This window comes from Microcaecilia unicolor, chromosome 3, assembly GCF_901765095.1.
Source record: "Microcaecilia unicolor chromosome 3, aMicUni1.1, whole genome shotgun sequence".
Classification (NCBI taxonomy): domain Eukaryota; kingdom Metazoa; phylum Chordata; class Amphibia; order Gymnophiona; family Siphonopidae; genus Microcaecilia; species Microcaecilia unicolor.
The window spans coordinates 77026004-77038852 of record NC_044033.1 but is presented as its reverse complement, the minus strand read 5'-3'; the positions used below and the strand labels follow the sequence as shown (position 1 = coordinate 77038852).

General features: G+C 49.6%; 1 protein-coding gene across 1 annotated transcript in view; it reads right to left on the bottom strand.

Moving 5' to 3' along the window:
- Positions 1-12849, bottom strand: part of NEK2 (NIMA related kinase 2) — a 162721-nt gene that overhangs the window by 138719 nt on the left and 11153 nt on the right. The window contains 1 exon segment of the mRNA XM_030196073.1: positions 6661-6878. Within this exon segment, the coding sequence (XP_030051933.1) occupies positions 6661-6878 (218 nt within the window).

The following is a 12849-nucleotide window of genomic DNA, read 5'->3' as shown; positions in this document are numbered from 1 at the left end:
CCGTATGTCAGAGATTTGAGTATTGTTTAGTAAATTATATATTTATTCTCAGGATGAGTAATGATAAAAAGCTAATGCAATACTTTATCCCTTCCTAAGGACTCATATGGCTCTCTAGTTGAGAGGAACAGTAATGAAAGTTTTTGACATAGCTTTACACTTTGTACTACGGTTGAGACTCAAAGAAAAGAGATGGAAGAATCAATGGAACACTGAAGATAAGACTACCAGATTATAAGAATCTGGATTAAATTGGGTTCAGAACCTGCCATTAGCTCTTCTGAGCCTAAAAAGCACATCTAAGAGAAAGAAAATTAACATTGCATGACATATTTATTGGAAGGCCCATGTAAGCATTTTTTTTTCCTTTTGTGTATACATGCCATAAAGGATAAATTAGGCCTTACCTGCTAATTTGCTTTCCTTTACTCCCTCCGGACCGGCCCAGAATGTGACTGATGGGTTGTGCACGCCTTCCAGCAGGTGGAGACTGAGAAAAAAGTGTGACTCCAGAGAGCCAATAAGAGCCCTTGACAGACAGGGAAAGATCCAGTAATAGAGTACCAAAGCAGAAGAAAGAAAAACCTAAAATCTGTGCATCCAAAAAACCTGAGCAGCCGCCGGCACCTTGCCAACCAAGGGTGAGTGCCTGAAACAAACAGCCAAAGTTTGGACAGTATTGTTTCTACAACTTTATGTGCCTTCTTATTTAGCATTCATTTATTCATATTAGAGAGCTACAACTAGCAACACAGCTCCAAACAACCAAACGAACCAACGAACCCTTGAACAAAACAAATCCGATACCTGAAGGGAGAGATCTGGGCCGGTCCGGAGGGAGTAAAGGAAAGCAAATTAGCAGGTAAGGCCTAATTTATCCTTCCTTAGCCTCCCTCCGGACCGGCCCAGAATGTAACTGATGGGAAGTAACAAAGCAGTACACTTATGGGAGGGACCCCAGCAGCCCCGCCGACAACACGCGCTCTCCAAAAGCCACCCGCCAACGACTGAGAACGTCCAAACGGTAGTGCTTAGAAAAGGAATGCAAGGACGACCAGGTCGCCGCTCTACAAATGTCCTCCGGAGGCACCAGAGGACGCTCCGCCCTCGACGCTGCCTGACCTCTCGTCGAATGAGCCTTGACATGCTCTGGAACGGATTTCCCAGAAAGCAGATAGGCTGAAGCAATCATTTCCTTGAGCCAGCGAGAAATAGTAGGCTTAGATGCCATCAGCCCCTTACGCGCACCTCCAATCATTAGAAACAAATGATCCAATCTGTGAAATTCCTCTGTAGACTTAATATAGTGCTTCAAGACTCGCTTGACATCCAAACACTTCAATCTCTGCTGTTCCTCCGCACCGGAGAAGGAACCCAAGACAGGCAAGACAACCGGCTGAGAAACATGAAATCGAGATACCACCTTGGGAAGAAAAGATGGAACCAGTCTCAAAACTACGCTATCGAGACAGAACTCCAAAAACGGAGACCTACATGACAATGCCTGCAGCTCAGAAACTCACCTAGCTGAAGCAACAGCCACCAAAAACACGGTCGTCAGAGTCAAATCTTTTAAGGTACAGGACACCAAAGGCTCCAAAGGGGGCTTGGTAAGAACCGAAAGCACCATATCAGATCCCACGGAGCAAATGAACACCGAGCGGGAGGACGAAGAAGATTAACTCCCTTGAGAAAACGCACGACATCCGGATGACTGGCCAACGACTTCCCTTTGATACGACCGCGAAAACACGTCAAAGCCGCAATCTGCACCTTAAGAGAAGACAAGGCCAACCCCTTGTCAAATCCTTGCTGCAAAAAATCCAACATCTGCGGCACCGAAGCCCGAAAAGGCGACAGACTATGCTCTGTACACCAACTCTAAAAAAATCCTCCAAGTACGCACATAACTCAGAAGTGGAATGCCGCCGAGACCGCAGCATTGTAGCAATGACCGGAGCAGAGAGACCTCTTTTAGTCAACCTAGCCCTCTCAAGAGCCATGCCGTAAGACAGAATCGACCCGGATCCGGATGAACGACCGGACCCTGCGACAAGAGATCTTGCGTGACCGGAAGCTTGAAGGGAAGATCGACCAGAAGACGTTGAAGGCCGGCATACCACGGCCTGCGGGGCCAATCCTGCGCCACCAGAATTAGGCGACCCTTGTGACTCTCTACCTTCTGAAGCAGACGCCCAATCAAAGGCCAAGGTGGAAACGCATACATCAGGCCGTCCGGCCAGGCTTGAAGAAGAGCGTCCACTGCAAGCGCTTTGGGATCTCTGCAACGACTGTAGAACAGCGGCAACTTTGCATTGGTCGCGGACGCCAACAGATCCATTTTGGGGACTCCCCAGCAATCTACCAACAGCCGAAACGCCACGTCGCTGAGCGCCCACTCTCTGGGATCGAGCAAGTGATGACTGAGAAAGTCCACCTGAACGTTTAGCACCCCTGCTACATGAGCCGCGGAGAGAGCCACCAGATTGACCTCTGCCCAATGAAAGAGCAGTGACGCCTCCCGCTCCAACGGGAGACTCCGCGTCCCTCCTTGACGACTGATGTATGACATTGCTGTGGCATTGTCCGACATGACTCTCACCGCCCGTCCGATGAGTATTGGAAGAAAACTCCGAAGCGCCAGACGGATAGCCCGGGTCTCCAACAAGTTGATCGAACACTTGGACTCCAGAAGGGACCAAAGACCTTGAGCCACTTGTCCCTGACAATGAGCCCCCCCAGCCGTGAAGGCTGGCATCCGTCGTTACCACTACCCAGTCGGGCTGATCCAGAGGCATGCCTTTGGACAAGTTGGCCTTCCGAAGCCACCAACGTAAACTGGCTCTCACCGACAACGACAGTGGCAACCTGTGAGGAAGCGACCCGGTCTGGGTTGACCACCTGGATAGGAGAGACCTCTGCAGAGGCCTCATGTGAGCCCTGGCCCAGGGCACCGTCTCTATTGTCGCCGCCATCAGACCCAGCACCTGAAGGTAATCCCTTGCCACCGGGCTGGACCTCTGCAAGAAAATCTGAATCCGAGACTGCAATTTCAGTATGCGAGCCGACGGAAGAAACACACGGCCCCGCTGCGTATCGAAGAGGACTCCCAGATACTCTAAGGACTGAGAAGGCTGAAGACGACTCTTTTGCATATTGACTACCCAACCTAGATGCTGCAACAATTCGACTACCCGAGCCGTCGCCTGAACGCTCTCTTGGGCCGATTTTGCCCGAATCAACCAGTCATCTAAATAAGGATGGACCAAGATACCTTCTGCTCTGAGAGCTGCCGCCACAACAACCATGACCTTGGTAAACGTGCGGGAAGCGGTCGCTAGCCCGAAGGGAAGAGCCCGAAATTGAAAATGATGCCCCAGAATAGCAAACCTTAGGAACCGCTGATGAGCCGGGCGAATGGGAATATGAAAATAGGCTTCTGTAAGATCTAGGGAAGTCAGAAACTCCCTGACCCGCACCGCAACAATGATGGACCGAAGAGTCTTCATCCGAAACGAGGGCACTCAGAGCACGATTAACCGCCTTGAGATCTAAAATCGGACGAAAGGAGTCGTCCTTTTGGGCACCAGAAAATAAATGTAATACCGGCCCTGGCCCCTTTGAGGCCGCATCCGCTGACCAACCACGTAGCCACAGAACACGGCGAGCAGCCACCGAGAAAGCCATAGACTTTGAAGAGGCCCTCAGCAAATCATACATAGCATTCGCCAAAAAAGCTGAAGCCATCTCCAACTTACCCACGTCATGATCATCCGAAGAACGGTCTAAAATCCTCTCGGACCACTGAAAACTCGCCCTTGCGACCAGAGAACCACAAATAGTGGCCTGCACCGCCAGAGCTGAAACATCAAAAGCATTCTTCAGGAGGGTCTCAATCCGGCGCTCCTGAGGGTCCCGCAGAGCTGTGCCACCATCTACCGGCACCATGTTCCGCTTAGTCACCGCGGAGACAACTGCGTCCACTACAGGGGAACTCAAAAGCTTTTTATCGGAATCCGGAAACGGGTAAAGCCTGCTCATGGCCCTTGCAAGCCGAAAACCAGAGTCCGGACGCTCCCACTGAGCCTGGACAACATCCCTAATGTCTTGATGCATGGGAAACGATCTACCAGACCTGCGGACTCCTTTGATCAACAAGTCCACCTTCCTAGGCTCCGCCACCGCACTATCATCCTCCTCAAAACGGAGAGTAGAAGAAACCTGGGAAATAAGCTTCTGAAGGTCATCCCTATGAAAGATTCTAACCACTGAGGGATCCTCCCCCACAGGAAGGGATTCCTCTGCATCACCTGTATTAGAAAACTCCTCAGACCAATCCTCCTCAGGTAACCAAGAATCCTCTGCCAGGGCAGGGAACTCCTGCTCAGGCTCAAAGAAATCATCCTGCTCTGCCTGCCCAGAAGGCTTGAAGCATTTTACAGGTACAGAAGGAGCCTCCACAGAACTCCTTACTGGAGGTGCAGCAGGAGCAGACTGCTGCAGTAAAAAAGCCGGATACATTTGAACTACAAAGGCAGGAGGGAAACCAGCTGTCCCCTGAGACAGGACTGTAGCTGGAGCAGCTGGCAGTGAGACCAGGGGATCCAGAGACAGATCAGAGCAGGCTACATCCAAAATGGCGGACGTTCCCGCCAAAACCGGCAACGAGGGAGTGGGAGACGCAACCGCCTTACCGCTACTCGAATCGGACCCCCCCCCCCCGACGGAGGAACTACTGGCGCCGACAAAACAGACGGTCCTGCACCCTGATCCTGCAAACTGTCCACCGCAGTGCAAAATTTACAGATACCACTGGATGCGAGGCCCCGGCGCTGACAAACTGAACACCGCCGCAACTTTTCCGACATCGTGAACAGCTGATCGGGTAAATAAAACTCAGGCACAAAAACGAAAGTAAAACCGCTAACTTCGCTAAATCAAACACCGGAGCTGCTCTGCTTGCTTAAGCTCAAGTAGAAAAAACAGCAGGCTGTCCGAAATCACAGGATCAAAGCCTGGGTTGCTGAAGCTCCGTTTTATATTGCTCTTTTACAAGCGGCTGCCTCTCCCTGCCTCAACAGTTCTTAACATTAAGAGCTGGAGAGAATTCACCTCAGTCAGATTGCTCCTGTCAACAGTCTGCTATATAACAACAGCAGTGTCAGATGCCTGCGGCAGAGCTCTTTTCAGCATGAAAGCCTTATGTATTAACAGCACAAACTCAGGGGAGAAAACCTCACCTTGACCCTCCGCCTCTGAATTAGGAGAAACGGATGCAGTAGCTCCTCTGGCAGCCTCTAAACAAGGCGTCCCCCTGCACTCAGACTCCTCCGCAACCGCGAGGGTCGAGACATGCGGCGCTTCCAAAATGGTGCCCGCTGCCAGCTCCACCGAGTGGGAAGAAACATCGCTCGCCATGCTCATACCAGCTTGAGCATCCAAGGAGCACATTTTACACAGCCCCACTGCTGATCGACATTTACCACAACGGGAGCAGCGCTTAACTCCTTCAGCAGCCATCGTCCGACAGGATGGGAATATAGCAATAAAATGGCGGCTTACCCCGATTGGAACGGCGTCCGCGGGACCTCCCCAGAGGAGCTGGGCACCACTCTCACCTCAGAGGACCGAGTCTACGATCTCCGGTCAAACTGCACAGAACCAGAATCACTGGAAAAAAGCCTCAGAACAGCCACGCAGTAAAAGCACGCTCTTTTTTTTTTTTTTTTTTAACGCTGTGAGGATAGTTGGAGGCAGGCAGGGAAAGGGCGAACCTATATGCCTTTGAAGTGGGCACCACCAGCCACAACACCCCTGCTCAACTGGCAAAGCACAGGAGCCACCCCAGGCTGTCTGAAATCCAGGAGCTGATCAAGCTATGTCCACACCTGCTGGGAGATAGAGAAATACTGAAGGCAGTTGGGGCTAGCCGTTCTAGAGGCACTATGGTCTTTCAGTGTTCTCTATCTCCACTTGCTGGTAGGTGGATACAACCCATCAGTCAATAGATTCATCTGTTGCTGACGACAAAGTAAATAGCAATAAAATAGCGGCTTCGCACCAAAACTTACCCGGTTCGGAACGCTGTCTGCGGGAACCTCCCCGGAGAAGCTGGTTACCACTCTTACCTCAGAAGACCGAGTCAACGAGCTCCGGTCAAGCTGCACTGAACCAGAATCTCTGGAGAAAGCCTCAGAACAGCCATGCAGTAAAAGCGCGCTCTTTTTTTTTTTTAACACTGTGAGGAAAGTTGGAGGCAGGCAGAAACAGAGGGACTCCGGGAGGAGGGGGAATGGGTAAGGCAGGGAAAGTGGGCATCACCAGCCACAACACCCCTGCTCAACTGGCAAAGAACAAGAGCCACCCCAGGCAGAAATCCAGGAGCTGATCAAGCTACGTGCACACCTGCTGGGAGATAGAGAAATACTGAAGGCAGATGGGGCTAGCCGTCCTAGGGTCATGTGGTTCTTCAGTGTTCTCTATCTCCACCTGCTGGTAGGCGGATACGGTGGTAGGCGGATACAACCCATTAGTTAATGGATTCATCTGCTGTTGATGACAAGGAAACTGGGCTTGAAGGACTTTTGGTTTGTCTCCGTATAGCAACGCTTATATTCTTAACTATAGTACCTTAATGTGAAACATTACTAGCAAACATACCTCTCTTTTATACACTTTGCAATTAAACTTGCCAGGTCACCCCCTTCACAATATTCCATCACGATGTAGAGAGTTGTGTTGGTTCTATCAATTATACGATCATAATACCGGACAATGTTTGGATGTTTGAGTTCACGGAGCAAATTCACTTCAGAGACAAGCATCTGTTTTTCTGCTTCTGTCATACTGCCATAATCGAGTTCTTTCCATACTACCACCTAAGACGGAAAAAGAATACATAGTGATAAATGAGTCTGCATGGTTACTTCCCACACTAGATTATTAACTCCATTAGCAAGTTCTTCAGTGCACTATTACCAGTTACATGAAATCAGTTTATGTGAGACTACCGCAGCCTGCCCTGCAAAGGGTTTGCACTGAACCACCTAACTCCACTGCACTCTATTCAAATTCAGTTGCTCAACTTATATTTATGCAGTGCCGTTAAAACCATGTAACTCCTCAAGGCACCACATTTGACTGTCCATCCATGGTACAGTTCAAGATTCTCCTATTCACCATGAACTGCAACTTCATATTTCCAATCTCACTGAACTATATATTTCGAACAACCTTCTTGAGTTGGTTTCCTCTTTCCTCCCGGGTATTCAAATCTTGTGTATACACATCATCTTTTAGTCTCCTTTTAAATCTTAAACCAGGGCAGCCCATGGGGACTACAGAAGTCAATGGCGACCCAGGAGGGAAAGTGCAACAAAACCCCTTGACAAGGAGAAAGCCATGTGAAGTAAGAAGGAAACATGGGGAGTACACAGATCAAGGCCACAACAGAGCATAGACCGAGAACAGAAGCAGTGTATGTCCACTGACTATAGCAAAAGGGACAAAAGGAAGGCTATCTTGCTCATAGCCAAGGGCATGAAAATACAAACCTAGGGGAAGAAAATGAAAAACCACACAAGGAAAACAGTTGCTGCTGCCCTGCAAGGGAGGCTAGGCCAGGTAGAAATGCTGGTAGAATGCAGCATGAGAAGACAAACCAACAAGGGTGAGAATCACCAAGCCAGGTCAAGCTGTAGGATAGATACCCAGAAAGGGGTCAAGATAAAATATAGAATACCCCAAGGTTCCCCATAAGGGAAAAGAATTACAGATGTGGATTTCCAGACACCAGCCAAAGGGTAAATGTCTGGAAATTCTCAGCCCAGGGTCCACAAAACCACCATCCTGACCGACCTGCACCCCAGGCAGAAACTAGAAGCCATGAACGAGCTAGAGTACTTAATATAGGGTGCAAGCCCTCAAGAATAGGAAATTCTGAATCACAACCCCTTGAAAGAGGCAGATATTGATATCATCCACCCCTGGCTCAGTGGTCCCAAGAGAACCGGTTGACTCAAGCATAGAGGAAGACAGTATCCAGAAACTGGTGAAGAATGACATAGACTACCAGCAGGCAGTACAGAGAAGAAAGTGGCGCAGCCCCCGCAGTGGGTCAGAGAGGAGAAATTAGATCTTACCTGCTAATTGGCTTTCCATTAGTCCCTCCGGACCGGCCCAGGTGAAGACTGAGAACTTCTGATTCTAGATAGCCAATAAGAGCCCTGGCCATTTGACCCTAGATTCAGTATGTGACTAAAAGCAGGAAAGAGAGAGAAAGAACTATCTTCTGTCCTACTGGGAATCTGAGCAGCCACCAAAGCACTTATAGCAACGTGCTTGAATAGACACAATAAACCCTGTGTTACACATGTCCAAACACAACCCATCCTGTAGGAGTTGTTTGGTAATTGATCTCCACCTTTAAAAAAAACATTTTTTTTTAAACTGTAAACGCCCAAAGCAGCTCTGTCCCGGAACTCGTACATAACCAACGACAAATCGAATTAACTATGAACTACTCTCCGGTACTACACACGAAGAACTACTCTTCAATTAACATGAGAGGGACCTGGGCTGGTCCGGAGGGACTAAAGGAAAGCAAATTAGCAGGTAAGATCTAATTTCTCTTTCCTTAGCATCCCTCTGGACCGGCCCAGGATTGGACTGATGGGAAGTAAAGCAGTACTCTCAAGGGAGGGATCCCAGTAACCCAGCCATGAGAACCCTTGCTCCAAAAACAGTTTCTTCATGACACTGGATGTCCAGTCCTTAATTTTTAGAAAAGGAATGCAAGGAAGCCCAAGTTGCAGCCTTACAGATGTCCAAGGGCGGTACCAAAAACCTCTCCACCCAATAAGCTGCTTGACCCCTCGTAGAATGGGCCTTGATCCCATCTGGCACTGGTTTCCCCGCAAGAAGGTAAGCTGAAATTTCTTTAAGCCACCTAGAAATTGTGGGCTTAGAAGCCGCTGGACCCTTACGAGAGCCTCCAATAAGTAGAAACAGATGAGTGCCGGAAATCCTCCGTAACCTTTAGATAGTGCTTAAGAACCCTCTTAACATCCAGAGTCCGTAACTTTTGCTGGACTTCTGAACTGGAGGAAGAGCGTAAAACCGGCAAAACCACTGACTGGGAGAGATGAAAGCACGAAACAACTTTAGGAAGAAACTAAGGCACAGGATGCAAGACCACTCGCTCTTTAGAAAACTCCAAGAATGGTGATCTACAAAAGAAAGTTTGCAACTCTGACACACGTCTAAGATATAGCTACCAGAAAAACCGTCTTTTGAGCGTCAAATCCTTAAGGGAACAAGACAACGGTGAGGGCCAACAGCACCAAGATTCCAAGCCGGAAAGAGGGTCCTAGCCGGAGGACGAAGAAAACTGACTCCCTTCAAAAACCGAGACACATACAGATGACTGGCCAGAGACTTACCCTGCACTCGACCCTGAAAGCAGGACAACACTGCAACTTGCACTTTAAGGGAATCGAGTCAAACCCTGCTGTAAAAAATCCAACATCTCTGCCAAAGAAACACGGAGCAGAGAGATGTCTCGATAAGAACACTATGACTCAAAAATTCACCACGTTCGAATATAATTCAGAGATATCGACCAATGGCGCAAGCAAAGCACAGTGGAAATTACCTGAGAAGAGTAACCTCTCTTCATTAAAACGAGCCCGTTCAAGTGCCAGGCCGTAAGACAAAATCAAGTAGAGTATGGATGAGGAATTGGACCCTGGACCAGAAGGCCGAACGGTCTGGAAATCGAAGAGGAGGAGCGGACAAAAGGTGCATGAGATCTACATACCACAGTCTGCGAGGCCAATCTGGAACCACCAAAATCACCGGGCCTCCGTGCACCTTGATCCTCTGAATGAGCCACCCCAGAAGAGGCCATGGGGGAACTCACAGAGAAGGCCTGGAGGCCACTGCTGAAGAACAGCATCTACCATTTATGCCTCAAGATCCTATGACTGAAGAAGCGGGGCACCTTGGCGATGAGGTTTGTGGCGAACAGATCCATGAGAGGGACTCCCCACCAATCCATTATCGATTGAAACGCCTGCAGACCGAGGGACCATTCCCCTGGATCGAGGGTGTGATGGCTGAGAAAATCCGCTTGGACATTCTCCACTCCTGATACATGAGACACTGAGAAAGGGGTCAGACGACACTCTGCCCGGGCCATGAGCTTCATAGATTCCTGCTGTAACTGGCGACTTCTCGTCCCCACTTGTCGACTGACATGAGCCACTGCCGTTGCGTTGTCCGACAGAATGTGTACCGCTGCGCCATCCAGTAGAGAACAAAAGGCCTTCAGAGCCAGCTGAATTGCCCTGGTTTCCAACAGGTTGATCGAAAAGGACACTTCCTGAGGTGACCAAAAAATTGAGCAAACCTCCCCATGCAGTGGTTTCCCTAGCCCTTGAGGCTGGCATATGTCATCACCACTATCCACTAGGGCATATCCAGTGGCAACCCCTTGGTCAGACTGCCTGTATGCAGCCAACAGAACAGACTGTTGCATTCCTGTGTCTGTAAAGGCAACCTCACCAGTAGAGAGACTGTTTGAGGAGACCACCACCTGAACAGGAGGGAAGACTATATAGAGATCTCATGGGTGCCCTGGTCCAAGGTACTACCTCTATCATTGCTGCCATAGAGCCCAAAACTTGCAGATAATCCCAAGCACAGGGGACGCATCTGAGACTAACTTGAGAATTCTACTCTGCGGAAGAAAAATCCGACCTCGTGCTGTGTCAAAAGACACTCCCAAGTACTCCAGGGACTGAGAGGGCACCAAGACGGCTCTTGGCAGAGTTGACCACCCAGCCGAGAGACTGCAGAACTGGACCACCCGCTCCATGATCTGTAAACTCTCCTGATACGATTTTGCCCATATTAGCCAGTCATCTAAGTAGGGATACACCAAAATGCCCTCCTTTCTGAGAACTGCTGCCACCACCACAGTGACCTTGGTGAACGTGTGAGGAGCCATGGCCAGACCAAAGGGAAGTGCCAGAACTGAAAGTGCTGACCCAGAATCGCAAAACGAAGGAACCTCTGGTGTATGGGTCGGATTGAATGTGCAGATAAGCCTCTGTCAGATCTAACGTTATTAGAAATTCTCCCGACCTGATGGCGACTATCACAGAACAAAGGGTCTCAATCAAAAAACTAGAGACTTTTGAGGGCCTGATTGATCACCTTGAGATCTAAGGTTGGACGAAAGGAACTTTCTTTGGAACCACAAAGTAAATGGAATAACGGCCTTGTCTGACTTCTGAGGGGGGCAATGGAGAAATAGCCTGAAGATCCAAAAGCCTCAATAGAGTGTCCTGTACCACTCCCGCCTTGAGGCGAGATCGGCAGGGAGGCTACAGAAAGGCGTCTGAAAAAGGCCACACTAACTCTAAGGAGTACCCCTCTCGAATAATGTCCAACACCCATTGATTAGTGGTAATCTGGGCCCACCTCCGATAAAACTGACAGCTGCACTCCCACAGGAATCAGAGGAGGGACCCACACACCTTCATTGGGCTGGATGGGTTGGGGACTGGAAAGAGGGTATGGACTCCCTACCACCTTGGCAGGAACCTCAAAAAGGACTGATTCCTTTGGGAAAACCTAGACCTCTGGGTCTGAGCTCCTCTGCCAAACTGAAATCAGCAAAATCACACCCAAATCCTCAGCCAACAAGACAGCCTATCTTCTGGAAGCCAAGGGACCTTCGTATCCCCCAGACTAACTTATCCAATTCATCCTCAAACAAGAAGGATCCCTTAAACGGAAACTTATAATCAGTTTAGACATGGAGGCCGCATCCGCAGACCAGCCTCTCAACCAAAGAGAATGGCAGGCTACACCCCCCCAAGGCCATGGACTTAGAAGAAGCTCTCAACAAATTGTACAAGGCACCTGCCAAAAAGGCAGCACTCATCTCAATCTTGGCCAGTTCAGCATCTATGGAAGACAAATCATCCAATGCTCTGTCCAAGACCCTTTTGGTCCACCGGAAGCAAGCCCTAGCCACCAAAGAACTCCAGATGGCCGTCTGCACCTCTAAGGAAGAGACATTAAAATCTACTCTTCAAGAGATCTTCCATCCTATGATCCTGGACATCCCGAAGGGCAATGCCACCATCGACAGGGATATTGCGAATAGCGACGCCCTAGACCACTGCGTCCACCACGGGGACCTTAAGAAGGGACCTGTCCTCATCTGGAACTAGCTAAAGCTGCACCATTGATCTGGCTGGGCAAAAAGGAGAATCCAGCACATCTCACTGAGCCTGAATGCTGTCCCTAATGTCCTGGTGCATAGGAAAAGTTTTCCCAGAACGTCTAATGCCCTTAACCAGCAGATCCACCTTAAGGCTCTCAGGAACCGTAGGCTGCTCATCTTCAAAATGTAGGGTGGAGGCTACCAAAGAAATAAGTTCCTGAAGATCCTCCTTATGGAAGATCCTGACCGCCGAAGGATCTTCTCCCGGAAGCAAAGATTCTGCCCCTGTGTCTGCAGAGTCCTCCAACTCCTATTCCACCAGACCTTCAACCTCCTCCAGAGAGGGCACGTCTAAATCTGGATCCAATGCCTGGTCCTCCTCCAGATCCCAGGATCCCCTAGCTCTCTTTGCAGGTACTACTGGTCTGGTCAGGGTGCCCTCCGAAGGAGTAGAACCAGTGCCTGATTTCTTTAATAAAAGTGCTTGGCACATCTGGAGGACAAACTCGGGGGGGGGGGAACCCTCCCTCCTGGGGTCACAAAGACTGCAGCAGTACCAATGCCGAGCTCTCAGCCGACTGGGGCAAGAAAGGAACAGTCCGGTCCTCTGCCAC